This window comes from Camelus dromedarius, chromosome 36 (assembly GCF_036321535.1).
Source record: "Camelus dromedarius isolate mCamDro1 chromosome 36, mCamDro1.pat, whole genome shotgun sequence".
Classification (NCBI taxonomy): domain Eukaryota; kingdom Metazoa; phylum Chordata; class Mammalia; order Artiodactyla; family Camelidae; genus Camelus; species Camelus dromedarius.
In genome coordinates, this window is record NC_087471.1 from 12,808,283 (window position 1) to 12,831,007 (window position 22,725).

A 22,725-nucleotide genomic window follows, 5' to 3' on the forward strand; every position below is an offset into this window, starting at 1 on the left:
CGCGATACTGAGCGCCTTTGTCCGCCCTCGCGGCAGTCCGCGGCGGCGCTGCGGCTGCTTGGAGCCGCGGTGGTGTGAAAGCGCGAGGCCGCTGGAAAGGGCCGCCCCTTGCACGCTCCCCGTCCCAGATGGACAAGGTGTGCGCCGTGTTCGGAGGCTCCCGAGGCATCGGCAGGGCGGTGGCCCGCCTGATGGCCCAGAGAGGCTACCGACTGGCCATCGTCGCCCGGAACCTGCAGGGGGCCAGAGCCGCGGCCGGGGACCTGGGCGGTGGGTACCAACCGGGGACGCCCCGCCCCCTCGCGGCGAGTGTGGGCCGCGGCCGGTGCTGGTCCGAGGGGCGGCCGCCAACGGCCCCTCCAGGAAGCGGCCAGGTCCACCTTGTGGGACAAACGTCGGCGCACGGCGCATGGCGCAGGTGCACTGTGGTCTCGCGAGGCTGCTCGGCCCGCGCGCAAGTGTCCTTGTGCGATGGCGGTGTGCGCACGCGCAGGCGGCATCCGATCCGCTCCCGTGCGTGCGAAGCGCTTACGTCACCACGTTGTCCCGGTGACTCTGGCAGAGGCCTTGAGCTTCGTCCGACCAGGTTCCCTGCTGCTGCACATGAACACCATCTGTTCCTGTTGTTAGTGACCTCGGGGCAGGGAGGACGGGACGTTTGAGGCCGCGCGCGGCTGCGCTCAGCGAGGAGGGTGGCTGGGGCGCCCGCGGCCCCGAGTGTGTGTGTGTGTGTGTGTGTGTGTGTGTGTGTGTGTGTGTGCGCGCGCGCGTGTGCGCGCGCGCGGGGCGCGGTGGCGCCTCCGGAGGAAAGTACGCGGGCTCCAGGCCCGGGAGGCGCCCGGGGTGCTCCGTGCCGCTCGGGTGTGCTGCCTCCCGTCGCCCGGACGGAGGTGGAGACGTGGTGGCCCTGTGGGTGACGCCGGGCCGTCGCAGTGGTGGGCCAGATGAGAACTGTTGGGTGGGTGTCTGGGGTCTGGGGCCCAGCACCGCTTCAGGTGGAAGCCAAGAGTGAGGAGGTGCTTGGGGGCCTTGAATTCCCTTGTATTACGTGGTCCAAGAGTGATTGGTTTTCACCCCAACAGTGTCACTTCTTGCATGACTTTACTGTCTCAGGGGTTTGAGGAGTTAATTTTTTTTTCTTTCTCAGGTTTATTAGGTAGAATGACTGCAGTTTGCACATATACATTATATTGCATGTAAATAAATACAATATACTGCATGAATTTTTTTTACTTTACGTATATGATCATTGTTTCTAAGAACAGATTAGAGCTTTAGCTTTTTAAACTTAACATAGTTATCTAAGGAATAAAGCCAGCCACAAAATAAGAATCAACAGAATGCGGTAATCCAATCATAAAGGACAAGCACGTGTGCTTACACATATTCAAGAAATCAGTCATCTAAGTTATAAATAATAAGTTCATTTGTCTTTTTTTTTTTAAGGTTCCACATGTAAGTGATATCATGTGGCTTTTTTCTTTTGAGGAGGTGATTTTAATGTTAATGTATTAGGCAAGGTTAGCCAGAAGATAAAACAATTGTTTTTTTTTTTAAATTTCCATTTTAGAGTATTAAAAAAATATATTAAGTAGAGAATGTGAGTAGAGAATGTACACTTTCTTTGAAGTGTAGTTTTTTGGGTATTTAAACATTTCAAAAAAGTGGACATTAAAAAAAAACAGTTTTTAGTAAAACAAGTTGTTTTTTTCATGGTTTGTAGTTTTAGCATTTTGTTTTTACAGCTTCCTCCTTTGTCTCATGTCTCCTAATGGTCAGGCTTGAATAATAGTCATTATAATATACATACCACAGTTCAGACACACAAACAAAAAAATCCTAGAGTTTATCTCAGGGCCAGGAAACCAATTCAACAAAAACCTAGCTGAGTTAGACACTAAGTTATGAAAAAAGGAGCAGAAAACCATTGACACTGGGTGGCATGGGGGTCAGTGTCAAAACTATAAATATTATTAGATGACTCAGAGTATTACATAAAAAAGGTCCTCCCCTCACTTTTTGTTGGTTAAAACAAGTTTCAGGATTTACATTCTGTTGGATTGCTTTATTTCTTGTTCCTTTCTCACACTGGTCCAGTTTATTACACTGAGCTCCTTGAAGTCAGGAGTCCGTACCATCATCATCATCTTTCATCTCTAGGTTCCAGATTGAACTGATCTAGTTCATAGCAGATGCTTAACAAACGTGTTTGAATAGCTTTAAAATTCAAGTTAGAACTCATTAGTACTTCGAATCTAATCTTGTGCAGGAGATCATTTGGCATTTAGCTGTGATGTCTCCAAAGAGCATGATGTCCAACGTACATTTGAAGAGATAGAGAAAACTCTAGGTCACGTTAATTTCCTGGTCAATGCAGCTGGAATTAACAGGTTGGTCACAAATTTAAGTACATGTCTAATGTCTTTATTTTCCCCTCATACATCTTTGAAAGTTAACATATTAACTAGTTTTACTTCTAATTGGAAGAAAAACTTTTAAAACCTGGTCTGTCAACCCACACACTCTTTTCATTCTTTTCTTTTATATGGAGATTAGGATCAGGGTGCAGTTTGATTTTAATATCATGGTCAACGTACATATTTAGCTGCAGAACTTTTCCCGAGCTCCAGAAAGCTCCCTCTGTTTCTTCCCAGTTAGAACTTCCTGTAGGCAACCAAGATTGCTGATTTCTGTCCTCATTTCTGTCACCCATGTTTTCTCAGTTAATACTAATGGAATCAAGAGTGGGTATTTTTTTTTTAAATAAATTTAGGGCAATATTTGGAGTGGTGTAAAACTTTTTTTTCTAAGCACGACCCAGTGTGGCAGTCTCAGTTCACTGGAGCTGTTTTGGCTTTGTGGAGTGCTTTTAGCAGTTAGGGGTACTTGTGGCTCCACCTGAAGGGGTGTCCAGTCCTCCAGATGGACCCTTTCTGGCCTGTCAGTGGTGAGTTCAGTGCCTCCAAGGCTGTGTTTAACACGGGTTCTCTAGGTGTCCCAGCTCACAGTAAGCACTTCTGATACTGTGCTTGCAGGGAAAAGGGCATATGTTTCTTGATTTTTAAATTTTTTTTTTAAATTCAAGGTTAACTTCTTTTTTTTTAAAGCAGCTAAGTGCCACTGCTTTTTTTTTTTTTTAATTTTATTTTGTGGAGGGGAGACTTTTTTTTTTTTTAATTTACTTTTCTAACAGAGGTATTGGGGATGGAACCCAGGACCTTGTGCATGGTGAGCATGCACTCCAGTGCAGAGCTGCACCCTCCCCCCCACCAGAGTCAGCTTCTTAACAGATGGAGGGTTGTGTTACCTGCTTCATCTCGAATGAACTTGGTCGTTTATGTCTTTCAGGGAGTTTGTCTATTTCATCTAAGTGGTTGAATTTATTAGCATAAGTTAGTTTGTAATACAGGATCTTCTCATTATTCACTTACTGTCTGTAGAGTCAGTGGTGATGTCACCTCTTTCTTTTTGTTGTATTTTTGTTGTTGCTTTTTTTCTGGGGAGGTAGGGTAATACTTGTTTAATGGCAGCGCTGGGACTGACCCCAGGACCCCGTGCATGCTAGGCATGTGCTCCACCACTGAGCTGTACCCTCCCCCCTTTAGTTTGTTTTGCTTAATCCCATTTTTAAATTTTTTGCTTTTTGGGGTTTTTTTTGGCAGGGATAGCCTCTTAGTAAGGACAAACACTGAAGATATGCTGTCTCAGCTGCACACCAACCTCTTGGGCTCCATGCTGACCTGTAAAGCTGCCGTGAAGACCATGATTAAACAGCAGAGAGGGTCCATCGTGAATGTCGGTGAGTCTTCACCTGCGTGAGTTTGTCATTATCTTGTGGTACCATACAGATGCTTAGTCAGCTAATGTGGAATTTATTTACTTGTGTAACTTGGGTGGGATGTGTCTTCATTATCTATGGTTAACTGACTAATGGGTAACACAGGAGTCACCAGTCCACATCCTTCCTGTGGTTGGGCAGGTGTCATGTGAGTGACACCGCCAGGTATCAGGGAATTGACAGCCAGTCAGGTGACACGTGGCCAGAGGCGCCCGGCTTTGGTGTCCTGAGGCCGTGTGGCGGACCCGTCCAGCAGGTTGCTGCTGTGCACAGATATGGTCCAGGTTGGCCAGCTGTTTTGATTTTTTAAGAGAAATTGAATACGCTGATTTTTATGTGAAACTGGATTTTCAAAATATGTCCAAGGAGTTGGAAGCTTGTAGACAGTGGGGGCTGAAGAATGATTTCTTCAGCGGCTGCAGGGGTCACTGATAAACCCAGCACCGGGGCCTGAGAGGAAGTCTTCATGAGAGAGCAAGCTTTTCAGTTCTTCAGGATGGATGTGAGTAGCTCTTGGTCTGCAGTTCATCTGGCCTGTGGGGCACACAGACCGTGGAGTATGAGCCTGTAGACCTTAACACGCAAAATTACCTGCAGTTTCACTGCAGTTTGGTGCCTGGAAGATAGCAGCGTGCTGCCTGCCTTTTAAGTGGTGATACTTTAGAAGGCCACACAAGGGGGAAGCTACTCTGTTGAAGTCAACGACTATCCTCCGTAATACAGGGGGTGTCTTTCCAAGCCAGGATACAGCATTTTCTTTTTTGAAAATGAGACTCGGAAAGAATACCTTGCTAATAAGAATTAGAGCATTTTTGACATTTACCCTTAAAAATGCAAGAGATGAGTTTTCTTGCAAAAGATGGTTGAATGAGTTGACCTTTGGCTGCTAATGTCACAGCCTGGCAATGACTTGGGGTTCTTGTAAGCTGGCAGCTGGCCTGTGTATGTCACCTGATAGAGTGGCATGTGTTTAACTCTAAAATAGCCCCTTTTTAGATACATGTGAAAAACCCACGTCAGTCCTTTGTATACATGCAAGCTGTGAGAATTGTGCCGAAAGTAAATAAAATAGACGATTGAAAATCAAGTCGGAGAATCTCATTACAGAAGGGATTCCTTTAAACTGCTAGAAAGGTCATTGATATTTTGGAAGTTATCACTTTGACTAGGTGGACAGTTGTGTGTGGCGTGCCCCACACTGCCCCAGCTTCCTACCTGGCCATTCCTCAGGCCTGTATTTTTCTTTCTTTTTGTGTCTCTCGTGTTTCTCTGTCCACCTGCGTTTCCTCTGTCTGACGTCTCTTTCCTCTTTCTGTGCTCCACACCTCTGTTCCTATGTCATTAACTGGCTGGTGACATCTTGTGTGGTTAAATATTTCATATTGGACTTGCTGATTATAATATAAAAAATACTCGGAATGTCTTCTCTTTCTAAAGTAAAATTATTTTTGCAATAATTTTGTGAGATTCTAGATTAATTTTTATATCATAATTATAGGTCACTTGTGGAGGAAAATAACTTCCCCGAATTCTGTTCTGCAGGAATTTATTTGCTTATAGTTGATATTTGAATTGTAGTTTATTCTTTCATATTTGTATAGATGAGGCCAGCCAGGAATCTTTGTAGTAGGCGGCCCAAGTTAATACATCACTGAAGGTAGCTCAGTTGCAGTTTTACAGTTTACAGTGGGAGGTTTGGTAGTTTAGATCGATAGTAATTGGGATTCAGTAAGGTTTGTCTTCAGATGGACTGGTTCTTTAGGCGGGATTAAGCACCTCCTTATGTCTGTGTTACAGAATCATGAATCAGCCTTTATCTGACTTTCTTTTCTGGTTTTGACCTCGTCCTACTGGAGGCTTTTATAAATAGTGCAGAGTTTTCATTGTCTTCCTCAGAGAGGGGAGTAGGTTCCTCTTACTTGCTAGAGCGGCTCTCAAGCCCCCGCCTGGCTTCGCGGTTTCACACACGCTTCTTTTGGATATGTTTTCTCTGTGTGTCTGAAGCGGACTCAGACCCCAAATCTTACTACTCAAATGGCAATGGTTAGAATTTCTCATTTTAGCAGAGGACAAGGGAAAATGGTTTGTAGCTCGTTTGTTTACTGTAGATTATCTGGAAATTCGGAATCATAGCCCCATTAATTGGTTTGGATTTGCTTTCCTTTCTTTTTCTAGGAAGCGTCATTGGTTTGAAAGGCAACGCTGGCCAGTCTGTGTACAGCGCCACTAAAGGAGGGTTGGTTGGATTTTCACGGGCTCTCGCTAAAGAAGTAGCCAGAAAGAAGATCAGAGTGAATGTAGTTGCTCCAGGTCAGTGACGACTTCTTGTTTCTTTTAATTTATGTGCATCTCTGGCTTTATACCGTGACAGCAGACTCCTCTCGTGTCTGTGAGTACTTCAGCATCGTCAGGCACCTCTCAGAGGGTTGTGGGGCAGGGACACGGGACCTGCAGTGTCACTCAGCTCTGGAGTGGTGCAGCCCAGGACGGCGTGGCTGCGGAGGCTGTGCCCCAGCTCAGGGAGGGGCTGGGACAGTGCCGGGTACCCTGCGTCTTCGCTGAACAATGTTCCTGAACTAAAACCACGTGAAATGCTGCTCATTCAGAAGTCACCTCTCAGTGAAGAACTCTCAGGAGCTGAATGTAAGAATTTCAGTAAGTGGGGTGGGTGGGGAGTGTTGGTAACACGCATCCAGTAGTTGAGAAAGTCCAGATTGTAGACCTTTGGACAACTGTTTCCACTGTCACTGCCTTTCTCCCCTTCTCGGGATCTTTCATCAGTTTGCTGCTCGCTGGGACACAGTACTTGTTCATTAGTTTAGACTTCATCACTGTATCAAAGCAAAATTTTCCGAGTAATGCATCTCTTTCCTGAACCTTTTGGTTTCCGGTGCATGTAAAAGGTACGTTTGCACTCTACTGTAGTCTAGTAAGTGTCCAGTGGCACTGTACCTTAAAAAACAGTGTTCATGCCTTAATTAAAAGTACTTTATTGCTAAAAAAAAATGCTAGCCGTCACCGGAGCCTTCAGTGAGATGCAGCAGTGACGTCAAAGATCACTGATCATAGACACCATGACCAACACAGTAATAATGAAGAAGTCACAGTGTGACCCAGAGACACAAGGGAGCGAATGCTGTTGGGAAAATGGCGCCGGTAGACCTGCTCAGGGCAGGGCTGCCACAGACCTTCCACTTGTAAAAAACGCAGGACCAGCAAAGTGCAGCGAAGTGGGTCCGGCTGTGCTCCAGAGGGTCAGTACTGCCACAGAGAAGGGGCCACCAGAGGTCACATAGTGTGTGTTCTCACAACGGACGAGATGCTTTTCATTGACTTCACTGTGCCCCAGGCGCTACCCGGCGTTCATGTTAGAATGTCTTCTGGAGTGACCGACCACGGGAGAGGAGGACGTTTAATGAGTTTTCAAAAGAATAGACGTCTCAGTGGGAAGCACACAGCCTCCTGTGGGAAATCTGTCAGGAACACTTGTGTTCCGGTTAAACGTGTGGGAAAACCAGCCCAGCTGAGGTGCCGCTCACCCGTGAGACAAAGCAGGTCTGACCTGGGCTCAGAACCACAGAAGTCAGAGCCTCCTGCAGACACAAGGGGGACGTTTTTTAAGGTGCACCTGTTCCTGCTACTGTGCCGACTGGGTGTCCACAGGACTTGAAAATCTTGAGGGGTTAAATGGGACGCAAAGCCAGTGAGCTTGGTTTGTGAGTTACAAGCCATTGGGGAGGACTGAAACGTAGTGATCGAGATTACAGTCCAGGCTGCTCCAGGCTAAAGAAAGCCTCCAATGGTCATGCGAAGGCTCTTAAAATAAATTCGAATGTACAGCCTGCAGCCGGTTTGTTGGTTTTCTGGTTGGTCACCTCAGTTGTTACACAAGACTGTTCCACCACGTGGCAGCCCTCTGCACCTGTGAACACACAGCATTCTGCAAATGATCAGAGTCCCGTTTTAAGTGGGACTTTCCGCAGTACACCAAGTAATCTGCAGGGCAGAGGGAGGGGCTGAGTGTGTGTGGACGTCATCCTTCAGGGCAAAGCCGCAGAACCAGCCTCCCCTGGACCGGGGTGGGAGGGAGACCTCTGCTGAAGCTCAGCTCGAAAAGGTTAAGCTGCTCCCAGGCCCAGGTTGAGAGGGGAGCACTGTCTTACACGCAGGCTCCCTCTCTGATCTGCTGACGTTCCGCAGCTCCCTGAGTAAGTGGAACAGCGAGCTCATGGGCCCCAGAAGACAGCGCTGGGGGTGTGCCAAGTCCACAGGACAGCGGCAGGTGGAGTTGCTTCAGAGTACCGACATGGAAACACATCACGTGCTCCCACATGAGATGCAGCATCTCCGTAACCGTCCTGTGGCTGTCCTGTCAGAGGAGGCCAGACACATGCTAACACTGGTCAGCAACAAGCAGGTAGCCTCCCAGAGGGTACAAGCCAGCTGAGCACATGCAAAGTTAGTGCTCGTCCAGTTAGGAACAAAACGGAGGTTGGGTTGCTGCCTCGACTGTCTGGGATTCCACGATTACAAGCAGACAAAGTAGACGCCAGTTTTAAGAAAACATGGCAGTTTAGTGTTCCAGACACAATCTCAGGTCCCAGCAGTGACATCAGAAATCACTTATCTGGAAATTAGAACCGTGTACATGTTTGTAAAGTTTGCAAATAACAAACCAAGAAAAGAAAGAAAAGACCTGTCCATGGCTGACATTTAATTGTAAGTTTTTTCCAAAAGTTGAGCAGGTTGATAGCAGGCTGTTGGTTCTGGCAGGAGTTGGGCGGCACTGACCGTCCAGGGCTGTATGACGACCTGTAGCCCCGCGAGCCAGGGCCGTGCAGCACGAGGCAGGTGGGACAGGTGGCTGACCAAGGCCAGCGACGTGACAGTAGTAAAGATGCCGAGACTTTCCTTCCCCAAATGCATATTTAAAGATCAAAGACACACAAGTCCAGTTCTGGTTGTACTTGTTAAAGACATACACATGTTTATATGTTTATCTAGGACTTCTTATTAAAATATTTATGATTTTTGATTTATGGAGAAGGAAGCCATTAATTGGCCTGTAAGTGGTACTCACAGATGGCTGTCTGGGTAGAATGCTTCCAAAACGATTGCGAAAAGAATCGAGTCATGAACTGGTGATGAGGAAAAAGTTCCTCGCCCCTTAGGTTTTACTTACGACCTTTCTTTTTAAATTCTGCACTAACTGTGGAAAAGCATAACGTGGACGGGGTCTTAGCGACCCTGTGCTGCAGTCATTTTTCCAGCGGGCAGACCAGGACCCGGAGACAGTGATCTGTCGAAGGTCCGCAGCTTGCTGATGGCGACACTTCCTAAAAGCGTTACCTTTTGATTTCCCGCCGAGCAAAGCGTGAAAATACAGCCTGTTGGATTTCTGGTATATCATGACGAGCTTTAGGTCTCTCTGTCTTTTCGCTAATACGGTCTGCCTAAAATATCTGGAATCTTCCAGTTTTATAGCTTTTACCTTTACGTTGCTTTTCTTTTGCCAAATTACTCATTGATAAAATTGCCATGATTAGTTAAGAGGCCAGAACAAAGGTGCTAAACCCAGGTCTGCGTTCTCTCTCGTGAGCTGGTGTGATGGGAGGCTGGGTTACTGGATTTTTGAATAAAATGAGTGTCCTCCTGTACCCCTGCCCGTGATCATGGGACCCTTGTCCCAGCAACTGTGGTGCGGGGATGGGTCCCCTGGGGTCAGTAAGGAGGGGCTGACGTCGACCCTTCACGGCACTCGGCACCAGCGTGGACCCTGGAGTTGGGGTTTCGTCTGGCACTGATGTCGAAGCAGCAGGAATCAGGGGCCGTCAGACGTCCCGGTGGCCCCCTGCTTTCTTGTGGGCCTTCGTCCCGGTGCACTGCTGAGTCCCAGAGACTTGCTGAATTCTAGCACTCCGGATCCACAACCACTTGATGAATGCCTAGGTTTAGATACATTCGTTTTTGGGGGGAGAAAAGGAGAAAAAGATAATCCAGAAGCTGCACCATGGTCTTGGCACTGCCTTCTCCATGCATGCTTTGTGCAGCCTGCCTGACTTCGCTGTGAGCCGAGTCTGACGTGTAAAGTGTGTGGTTTGTGGTTAGGGATGGCATGTGTGTGTGTGTGCGCGCCCCTCCCTCCGGACTGCAGCAGCGTGAGTAATGAAGAGTTAATTCTAGGTCACGATGGTCTAAAAGCTGGAGGGTTTAACTTAATGCAAGTGCTCCTTACTCATGGAGACTCGCTCAGCAGACTTCCCGAGTGTCTCCTGCATGTGCGGGCTGGCTGCGTTCCAGAATTACAAACCTGAATGAGGTATTTCTTCCCCAAGGAGCGAGCACAGTGGGAAAGACAGCACGTGAACAGCTAATTACACTGCCGCCTGACGAATGTAAACTAGGTACGCGTGCAACGCAGTGGAGATGCTGGAGCAGGAAGGCTTAATTCCGTCAGCGTGAAGTCGTTGTCAAGACAGCAGGCCAAATAGTGTGAATCCAGTCTGTCCACAAAGGGAGGTTGTATGAGTGAGGGCGGTGTGTGTACGGCCTTTCCTGAGGGGCTTACTTTGCAGTGCAGTGTGCACTACAGGCAGAAACCTGTTGCTGAGAATGTGGGCGTTCATCAGGGTGACCTTGATCATACTAACCCTGGCTACAGTATGACGTGTTACCCTGGCTCTGCTGTAAGTGTCGTATGAATGCACATCATGAAAGTCCAAGTGCGGTGGTAGCTTTAAATCGATTCTGTGCGTCATTTACTAACCTTATTCTCCGTAGTAATTTCAACCAGATTCTTCATCACATCTTTTAACGGAGTTGAGAAACATCAGAATTAATATGTTTCTTTTCAAAGTGAGTTTTCCTGGTCACCTTCAAAAGGAGTTTCCAATTAAGGAAAAATAGTTAAAAAGCAAATCATAATAGGAACAACAAGAACAAGTGAAATAATAAATTAGGTATCATTTGCTGCCTAATATTATTAACTTTTTGAAGACAAATTAGTTGCTAAGCTTTAGTATTATTTATTTTTGTGTGTTAATTAAAATAGATTTTTTTTGAATGATGGCCATTCTGACTGGTGTGAGGTGATCCCTCATTGCAGTTTTGATTTGCGTTTCTCTGATAATTAGTGATATTGAGCATTTTTTTCACGTGCCTGTTGGCCATCTGTTTGTCTTCACTGGTGAAATATTTGTTTAGGTTTTTTGCCCATTTTTGGATTGGGTTGTTTGTTTTTTGTTACTGAGTTTTATGAGCTGTTTGTATATTTTGGGACTTAAGCCCTTGTCAGTTGCCTTGTTTGTAAATATCTTCTCCCATTCCATAAGTTTCTTTTCATTTTGTTTATAGTTTGCTGTGCAAAAGCTTGTAAGTTTAATTATGTCACATGTGTTTATTTTTGCTTTTATGTCTATCGCCTGGGTAGACTGCCCTAGGAAAACATTGTTGAGATGTGTGTCAGAGAATGTTATGCTTATGTTTTCTTCCAGGAGGTTTATAATGTCTTGACTTACGTTTAAGTCTTTAAGCTATTTTGAGTTTGTGTGTGGAGTGAGGGAATGTTCTAACTTCACTGAGTCACATGCTGCCGTCCCGTTATCCCAGCACTACTTGCTGAAGAGATGGTCTCTTCTCCCTTGTGTATTCTTGTCTCCTTTGTTGAAGATTAATTGACCGCAAGTGTGTGGGTTTATTTCTGGACTTTCTATCCTGTTCCACTGATCTGTGTGTCTGTTTTTGTAAACCATCTATGCTGTTTTGATTACTGTAGCTCTGTAGTGTCGTCTGAAGTCTGGAAGGGTTATTCCTTCAGCTTCATTCTTTTTCTTCAGTATTGCTTTGGCTATTCTAGATCTTTTGTGGTTCCATATAAATTTTAGGATTCTTTGTTCTAGTTCTGTGAAAATGTCCTGGGTAATTTGAATAGGGATGGTGCTAAGTCTGTAGATTGCTCTGGGTAGTATGGCCATTTTAACAAAATTAATTCTTTCAATCCAAGAGCATGGGATATCTTTCCATTTCTTTAAGTCATCTTTAATCTCCTTAATCAGTGATCTTTATGTAGTTCTCTGCGTATAAGTCTTTTACCTCCTTGGTTAGGTTTATTCCTAAGTATTTTATTTTTTTGGATGTGATTTTAAAAGGGATTGTGTCTTTATTTTTCTGAGCTTTCATTGTTAGTGTAAAGAAATGCCGCTGATTCTGAATGTTGCTCCTGTACCTGCTGCCTTGCCGAATTCTTTTATCAGCTCCAGTGGTTTTTGTGTGGAGCCTTTTGGTTTTTCTATATATAGTAACATGTCATCTGCACATAGTGACAGGTTTACCTCTTCTCATCTGGCTTGGATCCCTTTTCTTTTTCTGGTCCGACTGCTGTGGGACAACACTCAATACTATGTGGAACAGAAGTGGTGAGAGTGGCTTCCTTGTCTTGTTCCAGATTTTAGCAGGAAGACTTACAGCCTTTCACTGTTGAGTGTCACCTGTGTTGGTCAGGGGCTGTCGCGTGCAGTGATGCTGAAATTTGGTAAAGCCTGGACTAATTCATCACTTCATGTTTTTAATTTGATTTCTGTTGAGTTGAGGGAAGGTACATGTGAATTTGGAGAAGCTGCAGAGAGTGTTTCGGGGCAGTGAGAACTGAGGGCCCGGGCAGGGGGGGCTCCCTCTGCTGAACATCAGGTGCAGCAAGGAGTCGGACCACACTGACACCTGTTCATCTTTGAGTCCTGGTTTTGCGGAGCTGAAGTCTGTCCCCTCCAGTCTACTCGCTGACTCCAGCCGTAGAGCGTAGATGGCGTGTGACTGGCCAGGTCTTTGCTGGCAAGTGTCGGCAGAGCAGAGGCGGGACCCAGCGGGACATGTCCTAGCCCAGGGGTCTCCTTCCCACAGAGTGCTGCCTGCGAGGAAAGTCACCAGGGCCGGTTAGAAGTTGCGCCTGGGATTTGCTAACCCAGAGTCAGAGGTCTTTCTGGCAGAATGGCAGAATGTTTTTACCGAAGTTTACTGAGGTTTCATTTTGTTTTGTAAGGTTAAAGAGCATCACTGATTTTCTGCTGAGGGTTGAGAGTTAGTGGGGAAATATCTTATGCCAGTTTGGCTAGAATTGAAAAGGACCTTAAAGTAATTCTATTCTGAACTCTTTGAGAAGACAGCGTGAATGTTTAAGTGTTGAGATTCGTGATTTACTCACTCGGCGTTGCTAACCTGTGAGGTGACTTTTCCTCCTGATGCACTTTCTGAGGCCCCTTTGGAAGTTGTGTCCAGAACCTGGGTGTCCCGAGGCCCTGTGGTCGCTCGTCCAGGTGGCGGGGTTGCCAGGGCCGTGGGTGACTTCAGTGGGTGGAGCGTCACTTGTGCCCACATGGCTCTGCGGGGCTGCTCACGGTCGCAGCATCGCTCCGCCAGCCGCTGCTCCTTCCTTTCGTCCTCGCCCTCCTTCTGGTCACCTCGCTGTCCCCACGGTGAAGGGGGTGAAGGCCATTTGCTGACTTTGAAAATACAAGTGGCACCGTTTTACAGCAGATGACACGTATTGCACAGTGTAACCTCACAGGAAGCACACAGGTGGACGAGACTGGCTGTTCCAGGCCCCCGTCACAGACGGTCTGAGCTCAGTGCTGTCAGTCTTCTTTCAATTACTTTTTATCTGAACGCAAAGCTAGTAGCTGTTTTAGACAATGTGGAAACTGCAGACGAGCACAGAGAAGAGAGCAAAGCAAACGTGAGCACTTGTCTTTCCAGTATCTGTTTCTCATCGCCGTTAACACTTTGGTAGGTATTTTTTCAATCATTAGCATATATTCTTTTTTTTCTGCCTCCTTGTAAAAGTGGTATCATTCATTTGTAACCTACTTTGAATTCATCTATAACCTGCTTTTTTAAATATGCAAATGTTGGTTGTCCCTTTTAAATGGGTCTTTCTGCAGCAGCATCCTTCATACCTGCCTGTTGTTCTGTGGTGTGGATGGGCCACGATTTATTTAACCAGCTCTTTAGGAAAGACATGCAGCTTGTTCACAGTTTTTCCCCAACAGTCAGGCTGTCACTGTCATAGGCTTCATGATGGAAAACCTATGATTTCTCACAGGCTTTTGAGAAGCTCTTTGGATTATGTCTAAGTAAAAACCTAAGGCAAAGAAAACTTTAAAGATTACACAGTGTTGCATAACCAACCAGGCCTATGCTGACCCTTACTCGGGTGTGTGTCATGGAACTTCAAATGGAAGTGTATTTAGGTGGGTTTACAGTTTGAGCCATAAATGATTCAATTATAACACAAGCCAATTTGAAAGCTGTATATTTGAGATCGCACATTTAGCTTTCACATTACAGGTCGTGTCTAACTTTTAGTTCATGTATTTTCCATGACCTTAACATTAAAATTTTTTTTTCTAATTATTAATTTCATGAGGATTAATTGTTTGCCTTTTTAAAAAAAGTCTAAATGATTGAGGGTTGTACAGAATACTGATTACTAAGTTAAGTATTTTATAGGTAAGTATTCCTGTGTCTCAGACTGACCTCACAAGATTTGCTTAATAAAATCTGCAGTTCCTCTGGCATATATGTCTGTAGTGTGAATCTTTTAGAATCGGGTGCACACACCACGGCCATGTTAATATTCTAATTTTCTGTGCATGCTTGCATCAGGGTTGGATCATCCCAGAAGGTTTTTTCTTAGACGGATATTGGAAATACAGTCATCTGCCATCTCAGCTGTGGCAGGTGGAACCAATCTTTGTCAGAACTGTTTGTGAAGCCTGCCTTCCCTCTGCGCCGCAACCCTCCCCAGCCCCTAACAGAGGGAAGTTCATCCTTTCTGTTGTTCCTCTGTGTTTGCCTCCATGAGGGCACTCACCAGAGTGCCTTCTGTTGTAATTCGGGGTGCAAGTGAGGGTTTCCGCCGTAGGGTGTATGTTCCTGTTTGCGTCTACCCACTTACATTGTGTTACGAGGTGGCCTGGATACTTGGGGGCCGAGTGCTTTAGTGTTCACTGAATGTTCCCTGAGCTAAATTGAGTAAAAGGTGAGGACTTGGTTACTTGATTGTGAGCACAACTCTGTAATTTCCTAAACAAGGTTTATTAATAGTCTCAAATTTTCAGCAGCAAATTCTTTTTTCCTATGAAACTGAGCAATGTCATTTTCACCTACTCGAGCAAACGTTTCTCTTTCAGGGTTTGTGCACACGGATATGACGAAAGACTTGAAAGAAGAACACTTAAAGAAAAGCATCCCTCTCGAGAGGTTTGGAGAACCTGAGGACGTGGCCCGAGCGGTCGTGTTCCTTCTGGAGTCTCCGTACGTCACCGGGCACGTGCTGGTGGTGGACGGGGGGCTCCAGCTCACCATGTAGCTGACGCCCACCGGGTGGAGTCGGGCGCACTCTGCTTGGCTGTGATGAGACAGTCACGCCTCCGTCTGCTGATCAGACCTGCTGATCCCCGCGTGCTGATGTCCAGCTTTACACGAGCAGTCTGCGAGAACAGAGCGTGGCGTTGTGCGTTCTGACTGATGGCACCTTACAGGCTGCAGCGGCTTTAGTGTGCTGTCACCCCTCGGTGTCCGTGGGAACCCCAGGTCTTCAGATGTTCCCCCTCCTCGTATAAAATGGCATACGTGGTATTTGCATATGACCTACGTATACTTTAAATCATCTTTAGATTACGTATAATATCTAACACCACGTAAATGCTGAGTAATTGACATACAGTGTAAATGCTGTGTAACTAGTTGCCATTTGGAACGTTCTGAACTTTCTAATATTTTCTATCCATGGTTGGTTGAATCCCTGAGTGTGGAGCTCCTGGATTTGGAGGGCCAACTGTACAGACAGTTTTCAAGTGATATAAACGGGTAGTATCTTAATTTATATATTTTGTCACAAATCTGGAAAAATTATATAGTCTAATTGTCATTAGTTATTTCATTGTATTGGGCTGAATCCTCTAGAAGTTAACCTTGTGGGCTATTGCCAAAGAGTAAAAGTAATTTACAGGGAAAAAAATTAAATTTAAAAATGAGTGGGAGGGTATAGCTCAGTGGTAGAGCGTATGCTTAGCATGCACAAGATCCTGAGTTCAATCCCTAGTACTTCCACTAAAAATAAAAAGTAATTTACAGGGCATTGGTTAGTTGTCAGTATGTTAGCAACCCTGCTAATGTTAAACACTATTGGGGTTAGGGAGGGTACAGCTCAGTGGTAGAGCGTGTGCTCAGCATGCATGAGGTCCTAGGTTCGATCCCCAGTACCTCCACTAAAAAAAACTGTACTCATTTCACATGTGCTTGGACAAGCAGTTGTTGCACCGGTTGAAGAAAACAGATACAGACGTGAGTGTAGAGCCTGGTTTCTCTGAGTGGGATTACTCCTCCTCTGAGCTGCGAGGCACAGTAATCTGTAAATACCAGTGTGGTCCAGTTGACCCATCCTGGAGGAGTTCTCGAAGGTGAGCAGGACTAACCCTGGATGGTCTGATTCTGGTGCAGGTCTGAGCCGCACAGATCTCATCGACCTGGAAAGTAGAAGAGGTGTCCTCTGTGTTTTTAAGTCCACAAAACGCTCAGTTTAGCAGGCTACTTAAAAACAGCATTAAGAAGTCATGATACTTGTTGGAAAATTAGAGTGTTTTGCATTAACGAACATAATAATGATTCTTAGCAGAAATTTTAGAAAAATACTTAATTACTTATGAACAATCCTAAATGACTTAATAAAATATGCACTAAAAGTGAATTTAAATGTCTTTAAAGGTAAGTCATTAGTCTTAAAGTATTTGTCTGAGATTCGAGATAAAGACACAAACTGAATGAAAATATCAGATGTCTTTTGCGTTCATTGAACTCTTGTGGGGAAGAGCGTGATAATTTTAAATGTCACTGGAGTCAGGTTGATTTTTATTATCTATCATTTTTAAGTGTTTTAAAAATTTACTGCATTTTAAAAAGTAATCTTTTCATAGTTTTATTGGAGCTGAACATTATTTCTTGCAAAATGATTTACTTTTACATTGAAAGTGCAAAAGTATGAACTGGATATATTAAATAAATGCAGAGTAATAAAAATAAAAAATAGTAAAGTCTGTGTTCTAAATGAGGATTCTTAAAAAATTATTTTAAATTTATCTTTGAAATAGTCGTCTTTACTTGGAGAAGTCTGTTGAGGATGTGAGAATGCCAGGGAACTGTGAGTTAGTATCATCAATCAGATTGTCTGCCGAGTGCAGACCTGGTAACACACAGAATGTGCGGGGTGGGGGGTGGCAGTTGGGGTAGCCGTGAGCCTGGGAGCTCCTGCTGAGCCGGAGGTTGGAGGTCGTGCGGACAGAGGAGCCGTGTCCCTGGCATTGCCTCCCTGCAGGCCTTCATCCTGGCCCTTTCCTTTCTCCGACATCTGGGGTCAGGAAGGCAGTGGGGTGTTCTGCTGAGATGGAGGTTACAGATTTGAGCCTTCAGTGTGTGTATTTACACGTTAAGACATAGCCCTTTGTAGCCGGCCCGGCCCTTCCCCGGGCCCACGTCACACTTGTGGGCTACGGCGCCACCCGTCCCCTGCAGGGAGGTCTCCACCCTCCCACTGGCCCCGGAGGACTGGGCACCACATGCTGTCATCCACTTGCTGACATCCACTGTGTCATCCACAGCTGCCTTTCATTTTCAGAGATTCTAGAACTTCAGTGAATTAGCAACACTCACCCTCAGCTGTTATCTGACTCTCGTGAGCCAACAATCCCCCTGTACTGAGTACCCTTTGGGAAATGGTTTCTGGTTAAAGCCAATGTGTTAACATTTTTGCATGGAAGGTTTTAAAATTTGTGCTTCTTTACATACTTTTTTCATATTCAGTTTATAAGAGGGTTTTAAACTGCTTTCTCAGAAAATTGTATATTATAGATATGGGGGCAATAATTTGTGCAAAGATGATTTAATGTAAATGCTTCTGTTATCTAGAATAAAGGGAGATGACTGGGTATTCAAGAGTTATGCCTTACCATGCTGAAACAGTTTTCTAAGCTTTCAAAGTGGAAATATATGTAAATTGAAAAGTCGAACGTCTGCCCTCACTTGACAAACATACTTAAAGTATTTAATAGTTTTTAAGTTTCTTTATTGTAATTGTATCTTTCAACTCCATGGTTAGCTCCTGAAGGTAGAAGCCACTTTAGGTACTTAAGTCACTCTGTAAATGTTGGCTGAACACCTGCTAAGTCTCTTGCACGTCTTTTGATGCCTCCTCCTTCCTGCTCATCTCAGAGCATGGGGATCGCTCCCGAAATGCACTGATAAATCCTATGGACGTGTTGATTCAGCGTCACTGGTCCTTACTTGTGCTGTCGTGGGGGGTGGGTGTCGAAATATGACTGTTCTCTCAGCCCATATCCTGGAATATTCTTTTTTGATCAGATCTCTGTGACTCACTCCCATTTTTGGCCATTTACCTATGACTTTGAGGCTTGCTTTCAATGTATAACTGAATTTGAAATACAAAGCCAAGCAACTGTTTTCTCTTAGGCAACGTGACTAACTTTGAGTAATTACCACCAATTTCATTTGGAATCCTTGGACTAACAAACCAAATGGGGGCGGTGTCAGCATCGCCTGGAGAATTTTTTTTCCCGAAATTTTAAACACCTGCCAGGAGCCCTGTCCCTGGGAATTTTGTTATGGGCAGGGCAGGGTGAAAACAGATGGAGATGCTTCTAGGAAAAGCTTTCAGTGGTTCATAGTTCATTACTTCTTTAAATAAGAATCTACTCGTACCTACTGGGTACCAGACACAGCTGGTCACGGGAGGTACGGTGGTGGGAAAAAGGAACCCTGGTTCCCTGGAGCCCACAGACCAGTTGGGGTGGGGTCTTGGGCAGCAGACCGTAAAGCATCACCAAATGGAAAGTCACAGCTGAGGCGAACCCAGCAAGAGAGAGAAGCTCTTGTTACCGTTGAACCTCGTGCTGGGGGATTTGGCCTCTTCAGGGAGGTCAGGAGTGGCTTCTCGGAGGGGGTGTTGCACCAGAAGGGGAGCCTTCACTCAGCCGGAACTGCGGTACAGAAATGGGGGGGGGGGCGGCGGCCTGGTGAATTAGGCTTGAGGGGGTGTCACCAGGAGGGCAGAGCAGAGGGGAGGGGTGTGCTGTGAGCCTGGGTCTTTGTGGGTCACGGGAGCGTTTCAAGGACGAGGGAGATGCGATGCATTTTGAAAAGATGGCTCTGGCCTGCGTGTGGGGAGAGGTCAGGGCGGGGCGCGTGCAGGAGGACCTCCCTCGCGGGAAGCCCAGCGAGAGGCGCGGAAGGCCGAGTCCAGGGTGGAGGGAAGAGAAACGAAGGTAGGTGGTCGGAAGGGAGACTGAGAAGGTGGAGTCAGCGGTGCGTGCTCGCGGGTTGGATGCAGCGAACAGGTGCGTGTGATTCACGCCGCCGTGGCGGTGCGTGCTCAGAGGGTGTCGGGGAGGGAGCGGGGAGGTCGTGAGAGTAGGTTTAAACCGGCTGAGGTCGAGCCCTGGAGACACCCAAGAAGAGACCTTCAGTAAAGAGGAGCCGAGTGAGGAAGGAGGTGCAGTCTGGGCAGGGGGCGCGCGGAAACGCCAGGTAAGGGGTGACGCGCGTGCCGGGCGGAGGTTTCAGAGGGAGGGGCTGATGAGGACGATTGCGGAGCCCCGTGCGCGCTGCTGCGGGCAGTGCGTTCTCAGGGAGGGGACCAGAGGCCGGCGTCTCCTGGCTGCCTGCCGGGAGGAAGGGGCCTGGGGCGGGCCTGGCGGCGTCCGGGCACCGGCGGGAGGCAGGAGGGCCCGTCCGGGCGCCGCGACAGCCGCCTTTGCTGCAGGAAGGGGTCCTGGCCCTCAGCGCTGCCGGACGCTGCGAGTCACGGGGTGCTCGTGTCCCTGGGCGCACTGGTGACGGGGAGATCTTGGGTCACTTACCCCAGAGTGATTTTTGTGAATTGGCAGGGGGTTGGGGTGAGCAAAAGGCAAACCCGTGGGAGAAAAATTAGGTCTTCACGTTACACACACACATACGTTCGGGGTGGAAAAGTGATATAAAGGTCAAAACGCTCAGTGGAAAATACAGTTGACCCTTGAACACAGGGGGAGAGGGTCAACCCACGTAAGTCTGCATCCCCCGTTCCTCCGAATCCGCGGCTTTAACCAACCGTGGGCCGCGTGGAGTGACCTGTGCACTGTTCGCTGCTGAAACGCGCGTGTGTACGCGGGCCTGCGGGGTTCAAAGCCGCGCTGTTCACCGGCCGACTGTCTAGAAGTGGACGTTGTTCAAACTCTGGGATGTGCATTCTTAAACGTAAAAAGAAAGTATGGGTTTAACTGTTAAAACCAACACCTGTTTCCCAGAAAACACCTTAAAAATAGCAAAAAAGGCTGATTACAAACAGGTTTATGCAGCAGATAGCTAACAGTATCAAGAGTGTGTAATGAGTATTAAGTCAGTAATAACGCGGTAGGAAAATGGGCAAAGGTACAGAACAGGCGTTTTACAGCCGAGGAAAAACACAGCCAACGTATGTGGAACGTATATTCAAACTAATGAGGGGTGTGCAAATCAGGACCACCACGAGGCTCCATCTGACATTCGAGTGGCACAAACTGCCGAATCTGGTCATTCCGGGGGGGGGGGACGACAGAGCAGGGCCCCTCAAGCTTTAAGGAGAACCACGTAAAGACCTTTCACAGCTGCGGCTTGTCCTGGAGGCGATATGGAGGGGCCTGGGGTGCCGCGTGGCTAACGGGTTGCTAGTTTGATGCTCCTGGTGTGCGGACCACAATCTCAGTTGCAAGGTTGTGAAGGATGTCGGTCAATAGGGTCTCTTACGTGTAGCGTTGCTGCCGGGAGTATAGATCGGTACACGGCTGGGAAAATGGGTAGACAACGTGTAAAGGTGAGCACACGTGTTCTCTGCAACCTACTTACCCAAGTCAGGTCTGGCTGCTCTGCCAGGAGACGTGTGTGTAGCAGAACCAGCCTTCCTTGTTTATTTAGATGTTTTTAAGCAAGTTTTGTGGTTTCAGCATACACATCTTTCATCTATTTGTTAATTTTATTCTTAAGTATTTTGTGGTTTTTTTTTTAAAAAAGATGTGATAGATACTCGTATGTATTACAAGGCCACTACAGTAAGTTAACATCCATCACCATGCAGTTACACAATTTTTTCCTTGTGATGAGAACTTTGAAAGCTGCTAAACAAGTAGATATTAAAACATGCAGTGCAGGATTAACGGCAGTCACCGTGCTGTACATCACACCCCAGATCTTCCGCATCTGGTGACTGTAAGTTGGTACCTACTGAGCACTTTCACTAGCTCACCGCCACACCCTACTCTTGCCTCTGGCACCAACCGATCTGCTCTCTGGAGCAATGAGCTGGGGGTTTTTTGCTTTTTTTTTTTTAAAGGGTTCAACAATGCCTAACTTTTATTCTCTTGGTCTGAGAGCTTGTATCAGAAAGATATTAAACCAAGGAAAACAACTGAAGATTTGTGGGCCTTTTGGGCTTTAAAAAGGAAAAAAAAAAGCCACTTATTTGCTCAGATACAGCAAGCTTGTGGTCCTGTGTCTTAAAGATTTTAAGAATGTTTCTTCAGGTAGGAGGAAAGGGAAGACATTCACTACCCCCTTCCAGAATTCAAACAGAGTGCAGTAGACAGTCTTCACACCCAGGTAGACGGTTTCCAGGTGACTGAAGTGAGTATAGAAGGGAGATGTTCTAAACACATCCGGGTCTCTCAGCAGAGCTCCTGCACTGAAACCATGTGATTACATTTTGAAAGAAAATGCACAAAACCAAACAGAAATCTTGAGATTTTTCATTTGAAGGTAAATCTTAATGCTGTTAAATTAAAAAATATGCTCATTTAATACCAGTTCTATTATCTAAAAGACACATTGCAAACATACAAATATCTATCATCTCCACGTGTCAGAGCCCATTCATTCCATGGTTTGGAAACGAGAATAGATTCCCCTCAGCAGGTGTTTCTTTACAGTTAAACTTCAGCAAAATTCATACTATTTTGTAGTAATTAACTGTAATCTTTGCTTGTTAACTCACAAGGAAACACCTTCAAAACTGCATTTTGTTAGTTTCTGTACTAAAATGTGGAAAAACTGAGCTACACAAATATTGGAAAGTTAAAAATTCCTTTTTTCCTTTTTTTATTCAGTTTGATTGGGTAGAATTGTTACAATTTGACTGCCCATATACAATATATTGCATGTAAATACATATACACAATATACTGAGGTGGGAAGCCCCATGAAAAAGACAGCAGGATCCCTAGGCAGGGCCATTACTCTCCTGCCAGCACCATTCGGTTCCCTGGCCCAGCGGCATTATTTCACTTTTTAAACTCTGAGATGGCTTACTTCTAGGAAAGTGGAACTTACCCTTAAGATTCTATTGGTTCCCTGAGCTAACTCCTGATTGGTCCATTTGTAGTGCTTCATTTGTATGGAGCTCCCTCCTGATTGGTCTGTTTTCCTCACTCCTGATTGGCCCATTTCCCTTACTCTTAATTGGTCCATTTCCTTCATTCCTGATTGGCCTATTTCCCTCACTCCTGATTGGTCGATTTCTACAAAGTTTGTTCCTAATTAGTCAACTTTTGTTATTACTTATTTGCATATGATGTTGCAAAGTGTAAACTGGCAGCCTGTAAAAGCCTGTGTGAACCTACAGACGGGGTCCAGAGCTCGGAGTGTTAATACCTCTGGGCCCGCTGGCGTAGTAAACCTGAGTTCTCCAACTCTCCTAGTGCTGCTTGGTCTCTCAGCCGGATCCAGGTTGCTGTCACAACTGACCTGTAACACTGAGCTGTCACACACTTTCCTGCAACAATACTATACATATTTTTTAAATTTACATATATGTA

At 46.0% G+C, this 22,725-nt stretch overlaps 1 protein-coding gene and 1 long non-coding RNA gene across 3 annotated transcripts in view; both read left to right on the top strand.

Annotated features, from left to right (window-relative positions):
- CBR4 (carbonyl reductase 4) lies at positions 1-16,937 on the top strand. The gene is made up of 5 exons (XM_010994815.3): positions 1-270; positions 2,270-2,390; positions 3,663-3,799; positions 6,014-6,148; positions 15,022-16,937. Exons 1-5 carry the CDS (start codon positions 129-131, stop codon positions 15,198-15,200), a joined length of 714 nt encoding a protein of 237 aa, XP_010993117.2. The 5' UTR covers positions 1-128; the 3' UTR covers positions 15,201-16,937.
- A 1,973-nt stretch (positions 16,938-18,910) lies between these two features.
- Positions 18,911-22,725, top strand: part of LOC116149872 (uncharacterized) — a 34,565-nt gene continuing 30,750 nt past the window's right edge. The window contains exon 1 of one of the 2 annotated variants that reach the window (XR_010379217.1): positions 18,911-19,239. This is a non-coding gene — a long non-coding RNA (uncharacterized LOC116149872). Of the gene's footprint in view, positions 19,240-19,275; positions 19,430-22,725 lie in introns of those variants that run through there. The other variant, XR_004133446.2, reaches the window with a different exon arrangement.

Excerpts from the sequence above, each read along its gene's own strand:
- CBR4 (XM_010994815.3), top strand. The coding sequence starts at position 129 with ATGGACAAGGTGTGCGCCGTGTTCGGAGGCTCCCGAGGCATCGGCAGG. Across the intron at positions 2,391-3,662 it reads AATGCAGCTGGAATTAACAG|GGATAGCCTCTTAGTAAGGA; the intron begins GTTGGTCACAAA and ends TTTTTTTGGCAG. Across the intron at positions 6,149-15,021 it reads AGTGAATGTAGTTGCTCCAG|GGTTTGTGCACACGGATATG; the intron begins GTCAGTGACGAC and ends TTTCTCTTTCAG.